At 33.7% G+C, this 23,974-nt stretch overlaps 1 protein-coding gene across 1 annotated transcript; it reads left to right on the plus strand.

The window, feature by feature from the left end:
• Positions 1–2,692: 2,692 nt before the first annotated feature.
• Positions 2,693–5,493, plus strand: LOC131855502 (innexin inx1-like; the record flags this gene model as incomplete). The annotated part of the gene is made up of 4 exons (XM_059206780.1): positions 2,693–2,850; positions 3,635–3,829; positions 4,203–4,364; positions 5,436–5,493. Coding segments are annotated over 4 exons (573 nt in total), but the record flags the coding sequence as incomplete, so codon positions are not given.
• Positions 5,494–23,974: the final 18,481 nt, after the last annotated feature.

Raw genomic sequence — 23,974 nt, forward strand, 5'->3', positions numbered from 1 at the left:
TCCATGCTCACAAAGTTTCGCGTTTAAAGTATTAGTAAAATATAGCGAACTGTACTATGTTTTTTAACATTACTTGAACATGTTTGTAATTACTGAAATCTAGTTTTTTGTTCGTAGTCTATAGAATTCTACAACCTTAGTATGAATGTCTACATGTTAGTAGATCCTAATAAATTGATAGTTGGTCAGTCATGTCGCTAGGATTCTGGGAGGTGTCAGACTAAGATACATATATATATATTTATATAATTGCGTTGCCTTTATCCCATTATTTGTGGTCGGCACAGTATGTCTTCCCTCTTTACCGATCCCCATCAGACGTCATTCATATCTGAGTTTACTCTTCTTTATATATTACTCTCTTTTATACATATCATCTTTCACACAATCCATCCAACTTTTTTTGACCGTCCTCTCTCTCTCCATCCATCCACGTTCATGTTAAATACTTGTATTGTATATGTAATATGTAAATAAACTCTTTCGAAAATAATCAGCAAAGAAACTGAATCATATTTTTTAGAAAATCGACTATATATAGCATTTCTTAGATCTAGTAATATTTTCCACTTAAATTTATGACGAACAAGTATAATCCATGTTCGCTTGTAAAATATTAATTTTGTAGAGAATATTACGAGTTCTTTGCTTATTATAATAGAATAAGTCAATAACTAGAATTTTGAATTTTCAATTCTAATAGTGTGATGTATGACAAATCACAAACAAGGAAACGTGTTCGTAGACAAAATAATTAGATATCATTTGTTATATAAACTACCTGATTCATATTACCGATTATGTTAAAGCAATTCCATTTAGATGTGTTTAAATAAACATTTTGCATGTCATATAAGTATTGGTACACGTTGAATGTTTTGTTATAATATTCATTTTAGGAAAGTTTGTCTACTCATGAATATTATTATATGCATGTCATATTAAGCACGTTTAAAAGCAATTTAAGTCGAAAATTTTAGCAAATTGGCATTACGAGTAAATTTTTGCAAAACTTTATAATTTTCAATATTGGTTCATGACTTCACAAAAGGATAGGTAAACGGTCGTTTGTGTCGGCAAATACGCTTTGCTATAGTTGTTTGCTATAGATACCACTGCCTTTTCTAATTCTTAATTGCTTGGATGAGATATAGTGCTTAGACTTAAATGTATGGCATAACAACTACGTTATCAAGCATGATAACGCTTTTATTATTTAGGTATGGTAACGTATATATGTTGTAATGTGATGGTGACACTTTTATTTTATTGAAATTAATATTATTGGCTAATGCGGGCGAAAGTCCCGTTGAAATCGGTCCAATCGTATCAGAGATTAGCGAGAACAAACAAAGAGGCGGAAATTATATAGTTTCATATGCATTTAATGAAAAGCTATTAATTTGTAATTAGAAAAAGATACTTCAATTGTATTTATTTGTATAGATAAAGTTATTCGTTAGTTTAATAAGTAGGTAACTGATTTTAAGTTAAAAGTTTCTGAATCTTATTAGAATCATTAATTTAGTCACGCGATCAAAAATCGGTATAATTAGAAAATTACATTGATGTTGATTGGTATTGATCTATCATTGGTTCTATTAGTAATTGCAACAATGGCCCAATTCGCATAATTGATGATTGGAAGCTATAAGAGGACAATGCTGACCCCGAGAAAGGTTAAATGATGACTATTCATAATGCCGAAGTCATTAAATGAATAAACAGGCATGAATGGAATAATATCTTAAGACAATTCGTACAGCGCCGTTTAGTCCCAAGCTAAGCCGAGCTTATTCGTAATATCTCCTTTGAGAAGTTTACACTCTATCCTGTCAAGATAAAAACCTCTCCTAAGAATATCATTCAATTCTTGTCCCTGACTAGGTAGCGAATTCGGAAAAAGGGCGAGCACAATAGATCTATGTAGGTCACAGTGCCACAAGTAGAGAAGCACCTGATAATAGTCCAATACTCTAAATAAAAAAAAAGCCGAGTTTGTGTTATGGGTACTAGACAACTGATAGAATGCTTAGATACATTTATTTATAAATACATGCGTAAGATACTTGGAAAATATAGGCCGATACAAACAAACAAATTAATGAATACAATTGTACGTACCGTGCGAAAATCGACGGAATCTTTCATATCTAATCATTGGAAGTAAGTTAAATTTCTTTTTTTTTTGTTTGAAGTATTGAAGACTATTGGACCCACTATACTAGCAATATTGTTGGTGGTATATACATATCGAGGTCAACCTCCACGCATTGTCTCAGAAAACCATTTTGTTTTTAAAGTATTAATGTTAAAATGGTGAACCTAGCTTGCACTGAAGAATGATAAGACGATGAAGTTTTGACAGCCTATATGGTCTAGCGGTTTAGTACAGCTGATATAATCAAACGATAAGGGGCGAATGCAGATGGCACTCCAAATCCGCGGAAGGACTTGGACCACCAGAAGGCCAATTCCTACCTGACAGATACGATTTTAGTTCGAGGCCACCGCTAGGAGTTTGAATTTTTGCTCAGATCGTCGTAATTTCGATCCCCGTTTGAATTAGACTGTAGATCGATCACATAATCTGTTACATTGTACCAGTGCTACTAGTGTCACTATTATAGATATTTAAAAAGATGTGATCACAATATTCAAGTAACTTATTAGTCGATTTCTTTCGTTACAGATGCACAAATTCTACGCACTGAGGTACTGGGGCTGCGAGTTGCTGTGTCTCATCAACATCAGCTTGCAGCTATGGATGATGGACAGCTTTTTCGATGGCGAGTTCCTGTCGTACGGCACCAGGGTCCTGGGTTATAGCGAGGTGCCGCAGGAAGAGAGGTGATTTATTCTTTCTTCTATAAAATTTTGAATGGCACTTATAACAGCAGCACAACAATATGTTTAGTATTAGGGATATAAAAAGTACATCGGTATGCTTATGGTATCTACCATACGTTACCATCGCTCAGAAGTAAGGTCTTATACCTCATTATCCTATATTTTCAATGCCATATTTTGCCATTCAAAGTCTCACTTACATCTGGACACACTCTGGACATAGGCCTCTCCCAAGGCACGACGCTTTAATATACTTTTTATTTATAACAATTTAACGTAGACAGTAGGGGATATGGAGATTGTTAGTAATGTGGACTAATGAACTCATTGCTAGCAATGTACCATGTCAATGTGACCTCCACTCGAAAATCTGAATTTGACCTCCCCCTAGAAACCATCGTGATAAATTCTTGGTGATGGGCGAACTGAACTAACTGACCACATTTTCATCATCCTCCATTGGTGCCCCGCCAGCGTATACCATTAGAGCAGTCATTATCATTCATTAAACATAGTCACAGTTATTTATTGTCTAAATTATAATATTTTTTGTTAGGAAACCATAACATTAATTTACTTTTAAATACTGAAACTCAACCAATATCCTTTAAAGCCACAAGCAAATTATTATATGTAAGCACTGTTACGTTACAGCTTGGCAACACAGACAGTGCTCCACTGTCTAAAAAATAGTAAACAAATTACCCCTCACATCTCTTCTTGTATTCTCCCGCATTAAACAGCTCATGGGTTGCCATTAAATCCATTTCTTGTAATGTTTCAGATATGATCCCATGATATACGTGTTCCCGAGGGTGACGAAGTGTACATTCCACAAGTTTGGCGCGTCCGGCGGCATCCAGACGCACGACAGCCTCTGCATCCTGCCGCTGAACATAGTCAACGAGAAGACCTACGTCTTCCTCTGGTTCTGGTACATCATACTACTTGTGGTGTTATGTCTGCTCATTGTGTACAGGTATGTTTTTTTTATAATATACTAGCTGTGTTTGCGGTTAAATTTCAACATAAAATACAGCCTATATGTTATTCTGATGCATAAGCTATATAGTAAAGTTTCATCAAAATCCGTTCCTGAACTGAACGGATTTTGATTTTTGATTTGATTTTTGCATGAAAAAGTAACAAACATCAATACTTACAAACTTTCGCGTTTATAATATTATTAACATTAAGACAATACTAGATGATACCCAAGACTTCGTCCCTGTAAAATTTTACTTTCTTTTTACTCATTGGTCGCACACCCCCTTGCCTCCGATGGTCGTGGGTTCGATAGGATTGTGGTAGAATTTAGACCACTGTATCACGACATATATTGTAATCATCAGGCTGGTGATAATCTTGATGCCGTCGATCCGTCCGCGGCTACTACACGCCCGCTCGCGCACTATCGCTATGGACATGGCTGTGGCGGTGTCGCGGCGCACCGACCTAGGCGACTGGTGGCTGCTTTACATGCTCGCCAGGAACATGGACCCGCTCATATACAGGTGAACCACGGGTTTATTTAAGTTTAAGTCCTCTGCATGCTCTCCAGGAACATGGACCCGCTCATATACAGGTGACCCACGGGTTTATTTAAGTTTAAGTCCTTTACATGCTCGCCAGGAACATGGACCCGCTCATATACAGGTGAACCACGGGTTTATTTAAGTTTAAGTCCTCTGCATGCTCTCCAGGAACATGGACCCGCTCATATACAGGTGACTGACGTGTTTATTTAAGTTTAAAGTTCTCTACATGCTCTCCAGGAACATGGACCCGCTCATATACAGGTGACTGACGTGTTTATTTAAGTTTAAGTCCTCTACGTGCTCTCCAGGAACATGGACCCGCTCATATACAGGTGACTGACGTGTTTATTTAAGTTTAAGTCCTCTACGTGCTCTCCAGGAACATGGACCCGCTCATATACAGGTGACCGACGGGTTTATTTAATGTTAAGTCCTCTCCAAGATCTCCAGGAACATGGACCCGCTCATATACAGGTGATCGATGGGTTTATTTAAGTTTAAGTCCTCTACGTGCTCTCCAGGAACATGGACCCGCTCATTTACAGGTGACCGACGGGTTTATTTTTTAAAATTAAGTCCTCGCTGGTGACCTTTGGGATTTAAATGTGATTTATTTAATTTTAAGTTCTCTGTATTTTTTAATTGGATGGACAAACAAGCAAACGGAACGCCTAATGTTAAGTGGTAATCGTTGCCTATATAGTCTATATATATGAATAGCAAAATGAATATTACACCGAAATAGATGAGACAGAGCGTAGAGCGACTTATTAGTATTTCAGGTAGGTGGGAGGTTGGTTGCCGTTATGGGGTCATAGGGTTCAATAAGAACAGGCGGCATTGTCGCTTAAGTGTATGTCTCTTCGGTACATAATCGACCATACTGACCATACTGAGTTTTTCACTCCGTCCGAACGGACTCAACCCGCTTATGGTTCGAGTGCGTTCGGACGGAGTGGAAAACTCCAGACACTTCTTTCATAGACTAGTATTCATATATCATTTCATAGAGAGATTCACATTACGTTTTTTCATCACATGTTGCAGTGAGCTTATATCGGAGCTGGCTAAGTGCATGGGCGAGAAGCCAGCGCCGCGCGCGTGACGTCAGGCCCCCGCTCCGCCCCCGCCGCCCCCGCCGCACCCCCGGCCCACCGTCGCCATCGTCGGAGCCTGACGCACACACGCGTCCCCGACACCCCCATACTACGTTGTATGTAGATATTTGATATAAGATACATATATATACAGGGTTAGAAGTGGATATATGGAAATTAAGGGAGGTAGCATTTCACGTTTAGTTAGCATTGTTAATATAGTTAATCGAATTTAATATGTATAGATATATATAACGACGTCGAGTCCAGCGGTTTAGCACATCGCTTTAATTTCGATGGTCGCAGTTTCGATTCCTCGCACGATGCAAATATTCGTATTCAAGAATATGATTGTTTGTATTAGCGTCTTCTTGTAGCGTTCTTGTTTCCTAGGTTTTTTTTAGGTATGCATATACAAAAAAATGTATCACTTGTCAAGTAACCTTAACACAATTAGCTTGGGAATAGATAACGGTGTGTGAATTGCCTTGGGATATTATTATTTTATTTAATAACCAAGGCTAGTGCAACTTATTCAATACATCGAGATAGTGTATATCATATTTACCATAAATTTATTTCTGTTGAATATTAACTATATTAATAATGCTAACAGCATTCTCTACAAGTTCTCTACTCGGGTGTCTAATCGCAATATCGATTTCAATCCAATTTCAAAATCTCTAATTCTATTTCGAGATTTCAACTAAGTTTAATATGATCATTTTCATGATCATGATCTACTGATGAGGATGTTAACTGTACGATATTTTTGTTTTCTCTATACGAGGGCATTTTAATTAGTTCGAGATTTTGATTTACAGAAATCGTACATATAGTATATGTACTATAATATATTATTATTATATTTAATACACAATCATTTTGATTTCAATATACGAAATTTTTGAGTAATTCGTACAAGGTTTGTTTTAAGGTTGGCAACCCTGATCATTGGGTTTCGGTTCGGTATACCCATTATGACTAACCCTGTATAAGGAGAGCTTTATACAGGTTGTTACGGACAAAAATGATATAATTCGACAATTAGCAAAACATTAAAAGGGACTTTCTGAAAATGATTTGGATAGAAGTATGTAAATATTTTTAAATATATCTTATATTATATAATAAAATGTATAATAATAATATGTTTTGATACATAAAATAAAACATAAGGTAATTGTTATTTTACAATATTGTTTATCTGTGTTTAAGAATGTTTCATATTTCCATCGCCCTACGTTTTTTTTTTTTAGAAACTTATACAGTTTTGCTATACTAGAGAGTAGAATTTCGACATATAGTTTGTTCCGTCACACCCTGTATAATGTGCGTGATATATACATGAGAATGTTAAGAAATTAGATATTAATTCCTAAAGTCCCAAACATGCTTGTACGGGAATTTACAACAAATATATGTAAGATATCCCAAACCTAGGATTAACTCAGAAATTACTTTAGAAAATATACTCTAAAGTAGTAACTTTAAAGTCTAATTTACAAAAATTGAAATTTTTGAGTTAATTCATTATTGTTCTAGGTGCATACCTAGAACAATAATGAATTAACTAGGTATGAACGATTGTTAGTAAGTGATAACAAGACTACTGTGAATTGTAGTTATATTATGTATATATAACTACAACACTTACTATATATATATAATTAAAGCGGTCACTGAAAACTCGTCTGATTTTTTAAATCTCATAAAACAACAGACTTGTTTTTGTACAATACTATAAGTAGCTATAAAAGCTCCTATGAAATTGTTTTTAATAATTTACACAGAACGTAAAAACGAGATTTCGATAAGTTCTCTAAGTGTGTCTATATAAGACTATATCCATTATAACAATTTCTGCAGCCGACGAAAATAGTTAGGTACACTCGGGTGTACTTTTAATAGTTTTCAATACACTGAGGAACATTCGTTTAGTATTTTATGACAATTGCAATGCAGTTTTATATTTTATTTCAATGGTATAAAGATCATTTTTGTTTTGACGTAAGAACTACAGTTTTGTAAAAAGATTCTGACTAATTGGCTTAAAATGAATGGAAAATACTGTATAAACCAAATATATACAGTAGATTCTTGTGTATACAAGACAAGACAAATGTGAAGAGGTTATTGATATTTGATATGAAATTCACCCTCTAATATAATATAGCAAGGGCTAAAAGTTGTAGTATATGACAGTCCTTCAACTTTGAATTTTTTACTCCAGATAAGATAGTATATGTGTTTGAATATTCTTTGAATTGTCGTCCGTAAAAAACCGGGAACCGAACTCGTAAAGTTAAGCCACTAAAAACGTATGATAACGAAACCACCTGCGGTAGTCGGAATGGATACTAATTTACATACAAAAATTAAAGCAATTGATGTTTCCTGTCGACTCACATGAATCTATACCTCTTACAAATTTACAAAGTTGGTATTATACCCGAATAATTTTAGTATATGTGATGTATCGAATTGTTTAAAATTTAATAGCGTAGAATTTTTAACGATCAATTTAATCGCCATCAACGTTACGCTACATTTTTTGCCGCACGGTAAAAAGAGTTATTTCATATATATATCATCTCAGATATTCAATATATGAGATCTCTTTTTACCTTTTTTATATATATACATATATCAATAATGAAATAATTCTATATATTATTTCTAAATGTAATGTAGACCTCTACACTGCCTTTTTAAATTACTCTACAATTATTGTCATAGAATCTTATAAATTATATCTGCAAACATAGGCAGCAATATAATGGTTGTATTTTTACAATATGTTCCTTATATAATTGTTATACATTTATATATAGACCGAAGATAGTGGGTTGGTAGTAACTTTAAAAACCCAACTAAAAAATTCTTTCAGATTCACATATTTCAAAAATTCATTTCTCATACATATATATACATGTTAGTAGAAACATAGAAATAGAAAGTTTTTTCACGATACTACAGCATGGGGTTTTTTAAGAAGGGTATATTAAGGTTTCTTAAGGGTCGGCAACGCGCACCCCTGATGTTTCATGCGTCCAAAGGCTACGATAACCATATACCATAAGATGGGCCGCATGCTTGTTTGCCACCACAGTGGTATAAAAAAAATTGTTACCTATTTAACCCATTTTCAACTTTCTTTCTCTTACTATATGAGTTTTGAATTTTTGAAACAGTTTTTTTGGCTCGGGTATAAAATTGGGTTTGCAAGTTACGATAATGCCGTTTTCTTCCGTCTAGAATTATGTATATATTTATACATAATTTTTGTGAAATTAAACAAAGTAGATCGCTTGGGACCTCTTTAAAATACGTACTGCTTATATTTCTTAATTATGAAGGGATAGACAGCGCCATCTAGTCTCAAACCAAAGTCAGCATTTCACATACACTGTGTACTATTTCTGCAATTAAGAGATGTTATGAGTGGTCTGTAGAAACGACTTGATATAAAGTCTCTCAGATACGGTGTAGTTTTTGTCTTGAATTCTCCTATGGATGGTGTTGAGCTGTATCAGATGTTTGACACTAGAAACACTAAATGATTTACACTGTCTCATTTTCCATTTGTTGTGAGTTCGATCCCCGTATAATTGTTATTGCATGTGTTTCTTCTTAAATATTTATTGTTACTATTTATATAGTATAATTAAAAGTACTGCTTAGTTTTGGACTAGATGGCGCTGAGTAAGGTTATTATATATTTTCTTTATAGCTTAAATGCATTTTGTTTATGTAAGCCTAAATGCCATGCTGACATATCAATCTAGGCAATTTTTCTATTCTATTCTGCTTAATCTATAAAGATTATTATTCTTTTTTTATGCGTACGTATTTTATCGAAGGTCCTACAGACATGGTTAATATATAATATTTCTTAGTATATAAAGTGTTTTAAAGTGCCAAGATGGTATACAGTTGTTTGTATAGCATCTATATATATTAGTTCTCGAATATTGTAACAATCTCTAAAAGACATATGTGTACATTTATAATTATATCGTCTACATCAATCGTATAGTTTTACATTTTTTGTATTAGCACAAAATATTTTACTACCATTTTGGTAGGAATCTCAGTGACTGGTAACACTTAAGTGTAAAATGAACGGACTCGAATAGGACTGTCGGACTGCCTTGTTTTTTAATATTGACAAGTTTTGTTAACACTGAAAGTAACATGGTGGATATTATTGACATTTTCGTTAATATTCAAATGTGTATGTATAAATAATATTAGGATTTGAACATTTATATAGTGGTATTGATAGTTGGTATAAGAAAAGAGAATACTGTAATGACATCGGATATAGGCTGCATCGAGGCTAAGTTATATATATAGTATTATAATTATATTATGTATAAAATGGAAAATTCATTGACAGATTGATCAACGCACAGATGAAACTGTGAAAAATATTTTCTCCTATTGGAGATTTAACAGTACTTTGGAAATGGTAGAAATATTCTTAATAGACTATTAAGACATGTATTTAATTTTTTTCGGCTACAATTTGTGTAAAATAAAATGCATGATTATGACTTGAAATACAAAATGGTAAATTTGTGATATATTGCGTATGAAGTAGTTATAGGAAACTGTTAGTGATGGATCGTGTTTATCTCTTTTTAGAGAACAATTTGTGTCTTTTATGATTGATCTATGTTTATAATCAAAGTGATTGGTGAAGTCTTGTGATTGCAACAAGCAGACTCGAATAGTAATTTTTATATTGACGAAGGTGGCAATTCTATTTTGAAAATGGAACAACATAATTTAACTTTCTCAAAATGGCTGCCAGTAATAAAATAAAGTTGTAACTTCTTTCTCAAGTGATAGTGTTCATTTTTAGTAGATTTCTCTCTTTGTAGTGTTTGAATGTTGTAAAGATGAATGTTGGTTTCTTGTTTTAAAGAAATTAACATGTGATTAATGGACTATTATAATTAAAAATTTGACAGTGTTGCAAGTTTGTAAAATGACAATCTGTGTTTTTATATACTACTATTTTAGTAGAATATTCATGTCACTCTGATGAGTGTGAAATTGGTATTTTGATATTATTTCTTTAATAGACCTGCCCTTTTGTATGAATTGTGTTAATTTCTCTTTTATTTTAATAGTACTGTTATGTCTACTGTGAAAGTAAATAATTAATTATCTAATACTAAGTATATTACATTATGTTTAATGAAGGAATACTTTTTAAAAAGTTTTGATATTATACATGGATAAAGACATCGTAAGCAAATAACGTAAGGTTGTGGCATGCCAAGTTTATTGTTATACTCATTGCAATGTTTGTCTGTTTGTGAGTATTTGTCATGTCTGGGAAATTAAATAGTGCTGATCGAAAACGAACATTATCGTCATGTCTTATAAATGGTTATTTTATAATAGTTAATATATTTAATTAATAATTTGACGTTCATAAGGGGCTAAAATGTCCTACATGAATAAATGATTTTTTAATTGGAATTTGAATATAAGAACATTTTTCAGCAATACATACAGGTTTTTATGTTTTCTTTAATAGAATATGAATCTTTTTGATATAAAGAGTCTTATACGTTTTTTAATTATAATTTATTTACAATAATTATGTTTCTGTCATATTCATATAAAATTATGTAGTGCATTTTGAATGTTTTATGGTGTGTGAGGTATATAAAGAAAATCATTAATATATTGCTCAATTATAATATCGAATCATTGTTGAACTAGCCATCGTAATTTTTCTAATGTTATTTTGTGTTATACATTAAAAAATGTTAATGAACTAAAATTTGTTAATGACATTTATCATTTTTTCAACCAATACTTTTCATTAAATCATTAATTGTCATTCAATCATTAATTTTCAGAATATCGTTACCACAATAGATTCTAAGAGATGAATAATGATAAATTAAACATAAAGGTTCCTAATACATTAATTTTAGTTCACAAAATTCCCAGTTATGACACAATTTACAAGAAGTGATCAGTTTTTCAAAGCACTTATGAATTTTAATGAAGGATTTCATTTCGTTATGAATGTTGATTGAATGATGCGTATGTATGCGTATACGCTAGCGAGACACTAGTGGAAATGGAATGATAGAATTAGAATGAAGTTATGTCAGATTGTGTTTTTTTTTATTGATGATAATGGAATTATGCGCACACTTGCGCTAACGGTATAGGCAGGTTGGGCACCAGTAGTGGATGTTAATATGAACATGTCAGGTCAGTTAGCCTATAGTGATAAGTTCACCAGGAATTTATAATATTGGTTTCGAAAGGAACCGCGTAGAGGTCAACCTGGCATGGTACATTGCTAGCAATGGGGACAACAGTCCATATTAATAACGATCCCCTTTCACCGACTTTGGTGAAGTTGGGACTGTGGAAAATTTACTAATTACGTTATTAGTTAATGGTATACAGCTTACAGTAATGTTTCTAGAATGGAAGGGGTTGTTAGTAACGGGAGACGAATGCTATTAATCCCCTCTCTCCATAGGACTCACACTAGAGTGGGTCCTATGGAGAGCGGGGATTATGGTGTCTCCACGTTACTAACAACCCTCCTTGGGTTGTTAGTAACGGAAGACGAATGCTGTTAATCCCCTCTCTCCATAGGACTCACACTAGAGTGGGTCCTATGGAGAGCGGGGATTATGGTGTCTCCACGTTACTAACAACCCCCCTTGGGTTGTTAGTAACGGGAGACGAATGCTATTAATCCCCTCTCTCCATAGGACTCACACTAGAGTGGGTCCTATGGAGAGCGGGGATTATGGTGTCTCCACGTTACTAACAACCCCCCTTGGGTTGTTAGTAACGGGAGACGAATGCTATTAATCCCCTCTCTCCATAGGACTTACACTAGAGTGGGTCCAATGGTGTCTCCACGTTACTAACAACCCCCTTGGGTTGTTAGTAACGTGGAGACAAATACTAATCCCCTCCCTCTACAGGACTCAGTTTCTGCCCAACCCTTACTCTAGGTTAGTAAGGGATGTTAATATTAAATTAACATTTATAATTATTTAAATTATTAACCGGGTCTTAACACGAATAATTTTATGGCAAATAAAGGTATCTACCTCTATTTGCCACGTTTCGAGGTTGCACTGCTAGTGCAACCTAGTCGAAACGTCGAGACTACCGTGTTAAGACCTGGTTAATAATTTAAATAATGTATATTATGCACGAAAGTTTAAAATTAACATTTATAATTTGTATATAATGATATTATGAATTTGAGTTGTTTATGATTTAACTTTTTAATAAACTGACGCCTCTGAGTGATAATGATACATATGCTCTGATGACATGTGCCTATGATTTCTTTTATTTTCTTAGTTATAATAAATTATGATGGTCTTTGAAAACTGGTCACTGCGAAGACGTTATTTTAAGTATTTAGAAGTTAATTGTATAGATATATAAACTGATATCGCATTTATTTTATTTTGTTAAGTGATTTTTAGATTATTGGAGGCGAGTGAAGAAGTGAGAGAGATTCCGCGATTTGTATTTTATGTATTGGTTATAAAGTTGTATATTGTATACGTTACAATTTTCATTATCAAAGAATATTTTGACATCTCGTATTGTAAGAAAATTGATACGTATATTCTCGGTCTATCATTTCGACGGGTGGAGCGATTTAGCGAATTTTAAAATGTATTTTATTATTTATTACAAAAAAGCCATTATTGCTACTTGATATTTCGTAAGTTTACTGTAATTTTATTATGAAATTATATATTACTTTGATTTTTTTAAAGAGTTTTTTATTTTTTACTCCGAATTATTATCTTTTATCGGTATCAAACTTAATATCTCCAAACCTAATACCCTATTGCTCCAGTCAACAACAGAGAAACGGCGGTCCGTGCGGATGGCGAAAGTCGAACCTCGGACCACCCAATATGTGAAACATCTTTCTCAAAGATGATTTTTTTGTTACAAATATCGTTCGCGATTTTCGGTGGCTCACGTAGAAAATACCCACACATTGTTTCATTGATAACATATAAACATGGGTAATTAATATTAATTTATTTATTTAGTTATATAACTTAATGCATACAGTACAAAATGTAACAGTACATTTGGCGGACTTAACACCGTGCGGTATTTTCTACCAGTCAACCATAGGTAATGGTAATAATTGTTGGCGGTGGAAATATAAGTACAGATTTCAATAGACATCCCGGTATATTTAAAACTGGCAAAAATCTGATAACATCGGTAATGTCAAATTTGTCTCGGGTAACATCGGTAATGAAAAACAGACTAGGTATAGTGCACACAGTCTTACTTCCGATGGTTGGTTCGATTCCTCGCACAGTACAAAGATTGTATATTCATAAATATGTTAATATCGGTCGGGGTGTATTTTTTGTACATTATGTATGTACTTACAAAAACAGTGTACATATATATTTATATCAGTTGTCTAGTACCCATATTATAAGCTCATCTTAGCTTGGGACTTTTTGTATGTGATAATGAAATGGTGCACCCGCCTGCGCTAACGGTTTACGCTGGCGGGGCACCAGTGGAGGGTGATAATATGAGCATGAGGTCAGGTCAGTTAGCCCATCGTGACAAATTCACCAGGAATTTATCACGATGGTTTCCAGGGGGAACCGCGTGGAGGTCAACCTGACATGGTACATTGCTAGTAATGGGATCATTAGTCCACATTACTAACAATGCCCTTCCCCCCGGTTGTAAGGGGTTTTTTTTTTATGGATGATAATGGAATGGTGCACCCGCCTGCGCTAACGGTTTACGCTGGCGGGGCACCAGTGGAGGATGATAAGATGAGCATGAGGTCAGGTCAGTTAGCCCATTGTGATAAATTCACCAGGAATTTAACACGATTATTTTCAGGCAGATCGCCTGAAAATAATAAAAATCTCGTACTCACATTTCAAACTGGATGACCGCTGGTCTGTCTTATCCTAAGTAGGTCTATCTATACGTGAACATTATAAAGACATTTCGATTACGAACAAAATGATTTGGAAATAAAATATTAGGGCGTAATTGCAGTATTGCACAATACCCGTAAAATTATTAAAATTTGATAATATAATGTGTCAAAAAATATAGCGCTTTATTATGAAACAATTACAAGCATATATGTATATATCACGGTTCTCGCCGTCAGTTCTCATTCGTAAAACTTTTTTATCAACCAGACAAGATATTGGCGCGTCGTTTGAAGCAAGTAAATTAGAAATTAAAACTCCAGTGTTATTCACTGTTATAGGTCACCGATCGAGCAATTTCTTAAAGCTAGAACCAGAGATGGAGACGTCGCTCGTCGCCAAAATCGGTGACATAGACTCTTTAATTGGTAAAGGTAAAGATGAGATTTTGAAAGAAGCAGTAGTCGATTCTGATAACGCAGTTGAATTAAGAGAGTCCCGACGTTGCGAGAGGAATAGGGATCCTTCATGCTCTTGGGTCAAGTCCAGAAAACGTTCTAGAAGCAGGTCCAGAGGAAAATCCAGAAGTCGTTCAAGAGACACATCCAGATTGATCCAGTCCAGAGGACATTGTCGAGGCAGATCTAGGGATCGTTCTAGAGGTAGGACCAGAGGACGTTCCCGAGGCGGTTCAGGAAGTCGTAGAGGTCGCTCGAAACAATAATCAAAATTATTTTAACTATGAAGCAATGCTGTAGATAAAGGAAAGGAATTTTCTATATATTACTTTCCTTACCTTTTATACTTATAACAATAATGAAAATTATCTACTTATCAAAAATGTTTGTATAATGGCAAAATAGGTGACGCAGCCTCACCCATAACAAAATGTTTGCCATCTGTAAATATTATCTCACATACTTACTCGTTTGCCTATTTTGTTAGTGTTACAAATTTTGTGTTACAAACTTGTAGTTAATGTAAGTAAGTAGTAAGTAAATAAGTAATTTATTTGCTTTACAACAGAATTTTTTTTTTAATATAAATATAAATATAAGTAAATAAAAAATATTAACAATAAAAAGCCTCACGTCGATAAACTAAATGGAGGTGAACTATTTCCTGAGACTGAAGCTTGCAATACAAGACGAAGTAATACCAACCCGTAATTACAGAAAATATATTATGCGAGACCCTAATCAATCTAATGACACATGCAGACAATGCAACAGTGCAACTGAAACTATTCAACGTATTAATTTTACCGGATCTTGTAAAAATATTGCTCAAACTGATTACTATAAATACAGTCCCGAAACCGCTCTAGAAAATCACAATTGTAAACTATACTGGGATAGGACTATTCTCCCAGACAAGACAGTACACTTCAATAGACCAGATATCACATTACATGACAAAAACTCTAACACAGTATATTTTATAGATATAGCTGTACCTAATACACACAATATACAATCTACCTTTTCAGATAAAGTTTAAAAATATCAGGATCTTGCAATAGAGGTAAGAACACAATGGCGAGCTGATACTGTACATACTGTACCTATTGTACTTTCTTCTACGGGTATTGTACCCAAAACACTTTAAAATAGTCTGCAAACATTAAATATTCAGCCTTCCAAAACATATCTCCTACAAAAAGCCACAATATTAAATATCTGTCGCATAACCCGAAAATTCTTAACCTCCTCAACAATATCTTTACCCAGCACAACTTCTCCCACACTTGGCTTTTAAATGTATAAAAGAAGAGAAAAACAGAAAAATTATGATAATAATAAAAAATAAATAAAAACCAGCAAAAGCTGAGAGAAAATAGAAAATAATAATCCACGCTTGGCAAGGCCTGCGTGTTTGAACATATTACCCTCTTAAAAAGGTAGCTATATAAAACATATACAAAATAATGATAATATAGTGTGGTACACACAAAAGGCCAGAGAAGGCGTCAATAGTAAAAATAATAATAAATAAATAAAGCTGTGAAAATAAAACATAACAATAATAATGTTTATTTTTTGCTCTATTTAACTTATCTTCTGCCTCATACATGGGTAATTTTTCCTGTATCTAAATATGTAATCCAAGTATATATATATATATATAATATTTATTTAAGTGTCGTATGTAAATATGTATGTCTAATAATATATAATAATAGTTTGTAAACTAAAATACGCCGCTTATTAACTTCTCAGTTTGCCTTATGGTTGACTAGTAGAGAACGTCCTTAGGTGTTAAGTTCGCCATATGTACATTTATATATTGTATTTGTGCATTAAAGTTTATTTATATTTATTTTTATTTAAATAACTTTAATGCACGTCATACACAGGTACATATGGCGGACTTAACTCCTAATGGCATTTTCATTTTCAGTTTAAATAAAAAATATTCCATTCCATTATTAGTAGTCACATTTTTTTAAATAATAAATATCTTGTAAATATAACAATATAAGAGAATGCAACGGAACCTGTACTAGGAAAACCTGTGTGAGAATATTCTCTTCTTCCCTAAGGATGGCTGGTTGGTCTGTAATATTTGAAACGTGTGTAACTTGTAGCACAAAAAAAATATAACACTTGTCTGCTATGTTCAGGATCTTTCGAGCTTAATTGGCTTAAGGTCGGCGTAAATTGTTTATAATCCTATTGTTTTATGAATATTATTTAAATGATCCGTTTCACCACAGATAACATAATAGTTTTACTCTCCTTTCTCCTACAATTTGTTTTCAAAAGATAATCATATGAGATTTTTGTTAATTTTCGGTTGTTACTGCATTTCAAACTGGATGGAATCTGTCGAAGATTTGATTTATCATAAGTAAGTAATCCGTAAATATTAAAAAGATATTTTGATTTCGTAAATAAATTAATTTGAGAATGATTATAGAGAAATTGCAGGAGTATTGCATAATATTAGTAGAAATGTTGAAATGTGATATCAAATATTGTGAAATTATTATGAAACTATTGCACGCTTATAAGTCTTAGTTCTTGCCGGCAGTTCTCATTCGAAAAAACGATATCAACTAGACAAGACATTGGCGCGACGTTTGTATCAAGTAAATTAGAAATTAAAACTCCAGTGTTACTTATTCTGTTTTACAGATTACAGATCGTGCAATATCTTGAAGCTGCAAACAGAGATGGAGGCGCTGCTTATCGCCAAAGTTCGTGACATCGAGTCTTTAATTGGTAAAGAGGTGATTTTGAAAGAAGCGGTTGATGCTGATAACGCAGTCGAATCAAGGAAGTCTCAACGTTGCGAGAGGTGTAGGGATCGTTCACGTTCTAGGGGCAGGATCAGAGAAAAATGCAGAAGTCGTTCAAGAGGCAGATCCAGAGGCAGATCCAGAGGCAGATCCAGAGGTAGATCCAGAGGTAGATCCAGAGGTAGATCCAGAGGTAGATCCAGAGGTAGATCCAGAGGTAGATCCAGAGGCAGATCCAGAGGGAGATCCAGAGGCAGATCACGAGGCAAGTCCAGAGGTAGGTCCAGAGAACGTTCCAGAAGCGGGTCAGGAGGTCGCAGAAGCCAGTCGAAACATTAATCAAAATGTTTTAAGTATGGATCATAAGTAAAGAAAAGGAATTACCTATACTTTGACGACCTCGGTGGTCTAGCGGTCAAGCACACCGCTTTACGACCGATGGTCGCGGGTTCGATTCCTCGCACGGCACAAACATTTGTATTCATGAGTATGATTGTTTGTGTCGGTCTGGGTGTTTTCTATGTATAATATGTATGTATTTACATATATATCAGTATCAGTTATCTAGTACCCATAACACAAGCTCTAGCTAGCTTAACTTGGGTCTAGATGGCGCTGTGTGAATTGTCCTGAGAATATTATTATATTATTATATTATATTATTATATACCGTTCCTTGACGTTTATACTTATAACAACAATGGAAATCATCTACTAATCAAGAATGTTTATATTGTAGCGACATATATAAAATATCAATAATCATTAAATATAATAATCCATCATGTAACATTACTAACTAAACCTAATAACTAACACTGTATATTTAAATAAATACTGAAAAATAAACCCTAATTATTTGTCTTATAGAATTCATTTTAAGTAGACATAAGTACTTATCAGTGACATAGTGATATTCAGACATGTGTACTCACAGTATATGATAAGGGTACATAAAATACATATATACTTTTGTACCCATTTTGTATAGATAGTTAATATGTTTCTCACATATCAGTGGCCGACCTCAGTGGTCTAGCGGTTTCACCACTTTAGTTTCCACGGTCGCCGCTTCGATTCCTGGCACAGTACAAACACTTGTATTCATGAGATTGTTTGTATCGGACTTGTTGTTTTCTATGTATTTTAGTTACAATCGTACATAGTTGCTATAGAAAAATGTTGTGTTGTCTAACATTTTAGTTTCATTTTTTTGCAACGGTAACACCGTTTATCATCACGTAGTCGTGCACTTTAATCTGATTAATTAATTTAATTTGACTAATCGCCTGACAATAGAAAACAAATTAATCCAAGATAGTGATAGGTTGACTTTGGATTCAAGTCCTAATGCCTTTACCAACCCTATATAAAATTACAGCCATGAAGGTAAATAAACGTAAACACGAAAAACTTTAAACTAATAATCAGGGATGTTAGGGAAGCTCCGTAACCGTAACCGAAACTATCGGATATCCGATATAAAAAATTATTCGTAACCGTAACCGAATCCGAAATAAAAGTTTTAGATAATATCGGATAAGGTCGGAGCCTAATCGAGACACGTTATGTAACCATATTATTAGTTATCTGTATTTTACTTTTGGAATTCCTTAAAAAATTAATATCCGTAACCGAAACTAACGGATAATTTGAAATAATTTCATATCTGCATCCGTATCCGTATCCGGTAAAATAATCATTCCTGTATCCGAAACCTATCCGTATCCGAAATTTCATATCCATAACATCCTTGCTAGGCAATAGGCGCGCCGCCTTCCTATTACTTTTTTAGTTGTAGCCTACTAAAGTAGCAAAATCTATTTCAGACCATATGCCATCCATTAAAGATATTTATGAATTATTGTTTTCTATTTTTAAATAATTAAACTGAATAGCATAAACTATAGCAAATAGCAACACCAGCTTTTAGGATAGTTTCGCAACAGGCGCTGCATGGGCTCCGCGCGCCCCTGAACATACCCACAGTCGGTTTTGTTATTAAATAAATCATTACAAAGTCTCGTATTTGTAATTATTCTCTTAAATCTATTAAATTAGCAACATTATATGGCAAACGTGCAAATTCGTAACAAAAGTCCTGCCAAAAATATACTAATCGACATATTGCAGTACTATTTACCGGCCTCGGTAGTCTAGTGGATAGCAGACCGCCTCACTTCCGAAGGTCGGGGCTTCGATTCTAAATTTACATTACAACATTATACATGAGATTTTTTTAATGAAAATATTTTAAATAAGGTTAAAATAATATAGGGAATGTATTTGTATCGAAAGTCGTTATTCGTTGTCTATTCCACTCAAAAAAATGGTTTCAGTATATTAATATTTACAACGCCAACTGGTTTAATTTTCATGTATTTCACAAATTGATAGCATATTGAAACGTAAACGATTACCGTTGCGTTAACTAGATGGCGTTGTAAACATTATAGGTTTGAAAATAAAAGCAAAAATATTTACATTGCATGTTCTTTTTGGATAATGGAAAGAAGCACCCGCATCTGCTAACCGTATACGCTGGCGGGGCACCAGTGGAGTATGATCAAATGAGCGTGAAATCAGGCCAGTTGGCACATCTTGGCAAGTGGAAATATACCACGTTGGTTTCCAGGGGGAACTGCGTGGAGGTCAACCTGACATATTACAATGCTAGTATTAAGTCATATTAAAAAATGAGAGTAATCAGTCCACATTACTAAAAATTCCCTTACTACTTTAGTCATGAGAACTGGTGGTCATCAACAGTCATCAATGTTTACTCTGGGAATTAAATCAGTATATGAAAAAATGTGTAAAGAATATATTGACGACCTCGGTGGTTTAGCGGTCAAGCACACCGCTTTACGACCGATGGTCGCGGGTTCGATTCCTCGCACGGCACAAACATTTGTATACATGAGTATGATTGTTTGTATCGGTCTGGGTGTTTTCTATGTATAACATGTATGTATTTACAAAAAAAAATATATCTATGTATATGTATCAGTTATCTAGTACCCATAACACAAGCTCTAGCTAGCTTAACTTGGGTCTAGATGGCTCTGTGTGAATTGTCCTGAGATTATTATTATATTATTATATATACAAATAATGATAATTATAAATTATTTTATAGAAAACTAGCTACTCACCCCGGCTTCGCCCGGTGTACATGTGTTATACATATAAACTTTCCTCTAGAATCAATCTATCTATTTAAAAAAACCGCTTCAAAATCCGTTCCGTAGTTTTAAAGATTTAAGCGTACATAAGGACGGACAGACAGCGACAGTACGTTCGTATGAAGAACGAAATGAAACGATACGTCAAGTCACATGTTTTGGAGCGACGAGATACTAGGATTGCATATTCGTGTAAGAGATACGCTTAATATAATTTTTGTATTTTTTCTATTTCATTTTCTTTATCACATTCATCTCTGTAGCTGTTTGTTTTTAGAAACTGTAAATTTAAGACATATTTGTTTTCTTCTTTATTGTTTCTACTTTTGCAAAGAAAAGATTCTTTCCCTTTTCTAACGCTTCTCCTTACCTTTGTTCTCGCCTTCAAGAGTTACTATGGAAAGATTAATATAGAATGGTCCACCCGCCTGCGCCTGGCGCCAGTGGAGCTTGATAAAATGATGATGGAGTCAGGTCAGTCAGCCCATTGTGGTCAAGATAGTTTCAGGGCCCTGACACAACATTGCTGGCAATGGAGTCACTAATTCCTATTACTAACAATCCCTCCTTCCCTAACGCATTTGCCAGAACCACTTGAGGATTAAAGCTTCCTAGTATTTAATATATGAGTACATTTCCTGCTCTACAGCTTAGGAAAACTTTTGCAAATTCGAACATCAAACGTCACGTGTTTTCTAGCGACATGGGATACTAGGACTGCAGATTCCCGCAAGAGATGTTCCCGTACAGAAGCGCAGTGAATGCGATGTTGTTAACGTGCATAAGGATAGCTTTCACTTTTATTGTGTTTATGTCCCTTTCATCGACTTCAAATAAAAGGAGATAAAGAATTTCCAAAGGTTCTTTAAAAAAGAAAAATTTTAGTATATTTATCTTTGGTACGATCTATGTCTAAGATATTATAATAGAGTATAATATAATCTATGATGTTTATAACGTACTCTGTGCAGTTCATAGAGTCTGTATTGTAAAAGGTTCTTTAAAAAAGAAAAATTTTAGTATATTTATCTTTGGTACGATCTATGTCTAAGATATTATAATAGAGTATAATATAATCTATGATGTTTATAACGTACTCTGTGCAGTTCATAGAGTCTGTATTGTAAAATGGCGGCAATAAATATGAATAATAAATCAATATTTAAATACAATACAATTATATTTTCTATAAATTAATACATAGATAGATATAAAAGTGAGCGATCAATTTTTTACATTGTGATCCGAGAATTTTATTGCGCAGGTCATATAATGTTTTCATAATACAAGGCCATTCTCATTTCAGATTTTTTTTCAGTGAAAATTCTACTATGACAAATTTATACAACAAAACTAAACACTTTTGGATCAAATCTCCGAAAATAAAATAAAATAATAAGTTTTACACATATATAAACCAAATTTTCCTTAAAGAGATCCTTGCGTGAACACTACTTGAAATTCTTATAGCAATATTCATACAAACCACTGTCTCAAGATATATGTCATGAAATCTTATATATTGTATATTTATTATAGTTTAATATTATATTTAAATTGTATGATAATTATTAAGCTTATATATTTCGCTTTATTTATGTAATTATATAATTTTAGAAGTATATTTGTACGTTTATATATATATATATATATATATACACCTATATACATATTTTTTTTCTGTATTAATCTATTTAATACTTGTAAAATTGCACCGCTATACTATCTCTGATCAACGCGTCGGTTGACTGGTAGAGAATGCCATCAGGCATTAAGTCCGCCATGTATACAATTTTGTGTGCAAAAGAATAAATAAATAAATAAATAAATAAATAAATAAATAAAAATGTAACTAAACATACTTTTGCAACTTGTGTCAAAATTAAATATCGGTAAACGGTACAGTGTATTTTCCGATATAGGCTTTCTCTAACGACTTTCGTGCTGTCCAGACCTTTGCTTTGCGAGTCCTTACTGGACCGTTTATTTTCTTAATGTCATCCTCTCGTCTTCTGTTTTCTCTATCTCTACTTCTTTTGCCATCTCTTGGGTGCCATTATTTTATTATTCTTGTCAATTTCTTTACCTTTTCTCTTATTATATCCATCTCCACCTTAGCTGTTTGTTCTTAGAAGCTGCAAGTATGAAGAAAGCATATACAACTTTGTTTTATTTTTTATTGTTTTTACTTTTGGAAAGAAAAGGTTTATTCATTTTTCTAACGACATAGGTACAGGGGAGTAACTCTTGAAAGTGGGAAATTTTCATTTCTCCCCCGCCCCGATCCAACCCCAAAACTCTTTTTTTTTTGATGGATTAATATGGAATGTACAAATAGAATAAAAGGACAGCATACGCTGGTGGGGCACCAATGGAGGATGATAAGATAAGGATGAAGTTAGGTCAATCAGCTCATCGTAGTGAATTCATTAGTAATTAAAGTTCAATATGGATATCAACCTGACACGGCAATACTAGCAGTAGCATTACTAGTTCCTATTACTAACAATCATTCCCCCCCAAACATATTTGCCAGAACCACTTGAGAATTCAAAAGTTTCCTACCTAAGTTAGTATTCAATTTATGGGTACATTTCGTGCTACTCAGCTGTGGAAATAAACTCGCTTTGCAAATTCGAACATCAAACGTCACGTGTTTTCTAGCGACACAGCATACTAGGACTGCAGATTCCCGCAAGAGATGTTCCCAAAGCGCAGTGAATGGTTACGTAACGTGCATAAGGATAAAAAAAACTTTCACTTTCATTGATGTTCCGTCCCTTTCTTCGAGTTGAAAAGAGATAGGAAAGAGATAGATGTCACTAGTGTAAATATATCGTTAGGGCAGGTTCATACGTACAATATTTTCATCATACGCAGTTTCATATATTCTTGTCGTTTTTTTTCAGTAAACGATTGATAAAAATTTTTAAACCCTTTTTGGGGATGTACGAAACATTTTAGATATGTAAGAATGAATAAATAAATCAGCTTGATAGAAACTTCAAATAATTTTGTTTTCGTTTGTAATTAACAAACAGATTTATTAATTAAAATAATACGAAAGGCAAAATACGGCATATATATATGTCGATACTTCCATACAACCTTC

Source organism: Achroia grisella, unplaced genomic scaffold (genome assembly GCF_030625045.1).
Source record: "Achroia grisella isolate CSIRO2021 unplaced genomic scaffold, CSIRO_AGI_Agris_v1 utg1436, whole genome shotgun sequence".
Taxonomy (NCBI): domain Eukaryota; kingdom Metazoa; phylum Arthropoda; class Insecta; order Lepidoptera; family Pyralidae; genus Achroia; species Achroia grisella.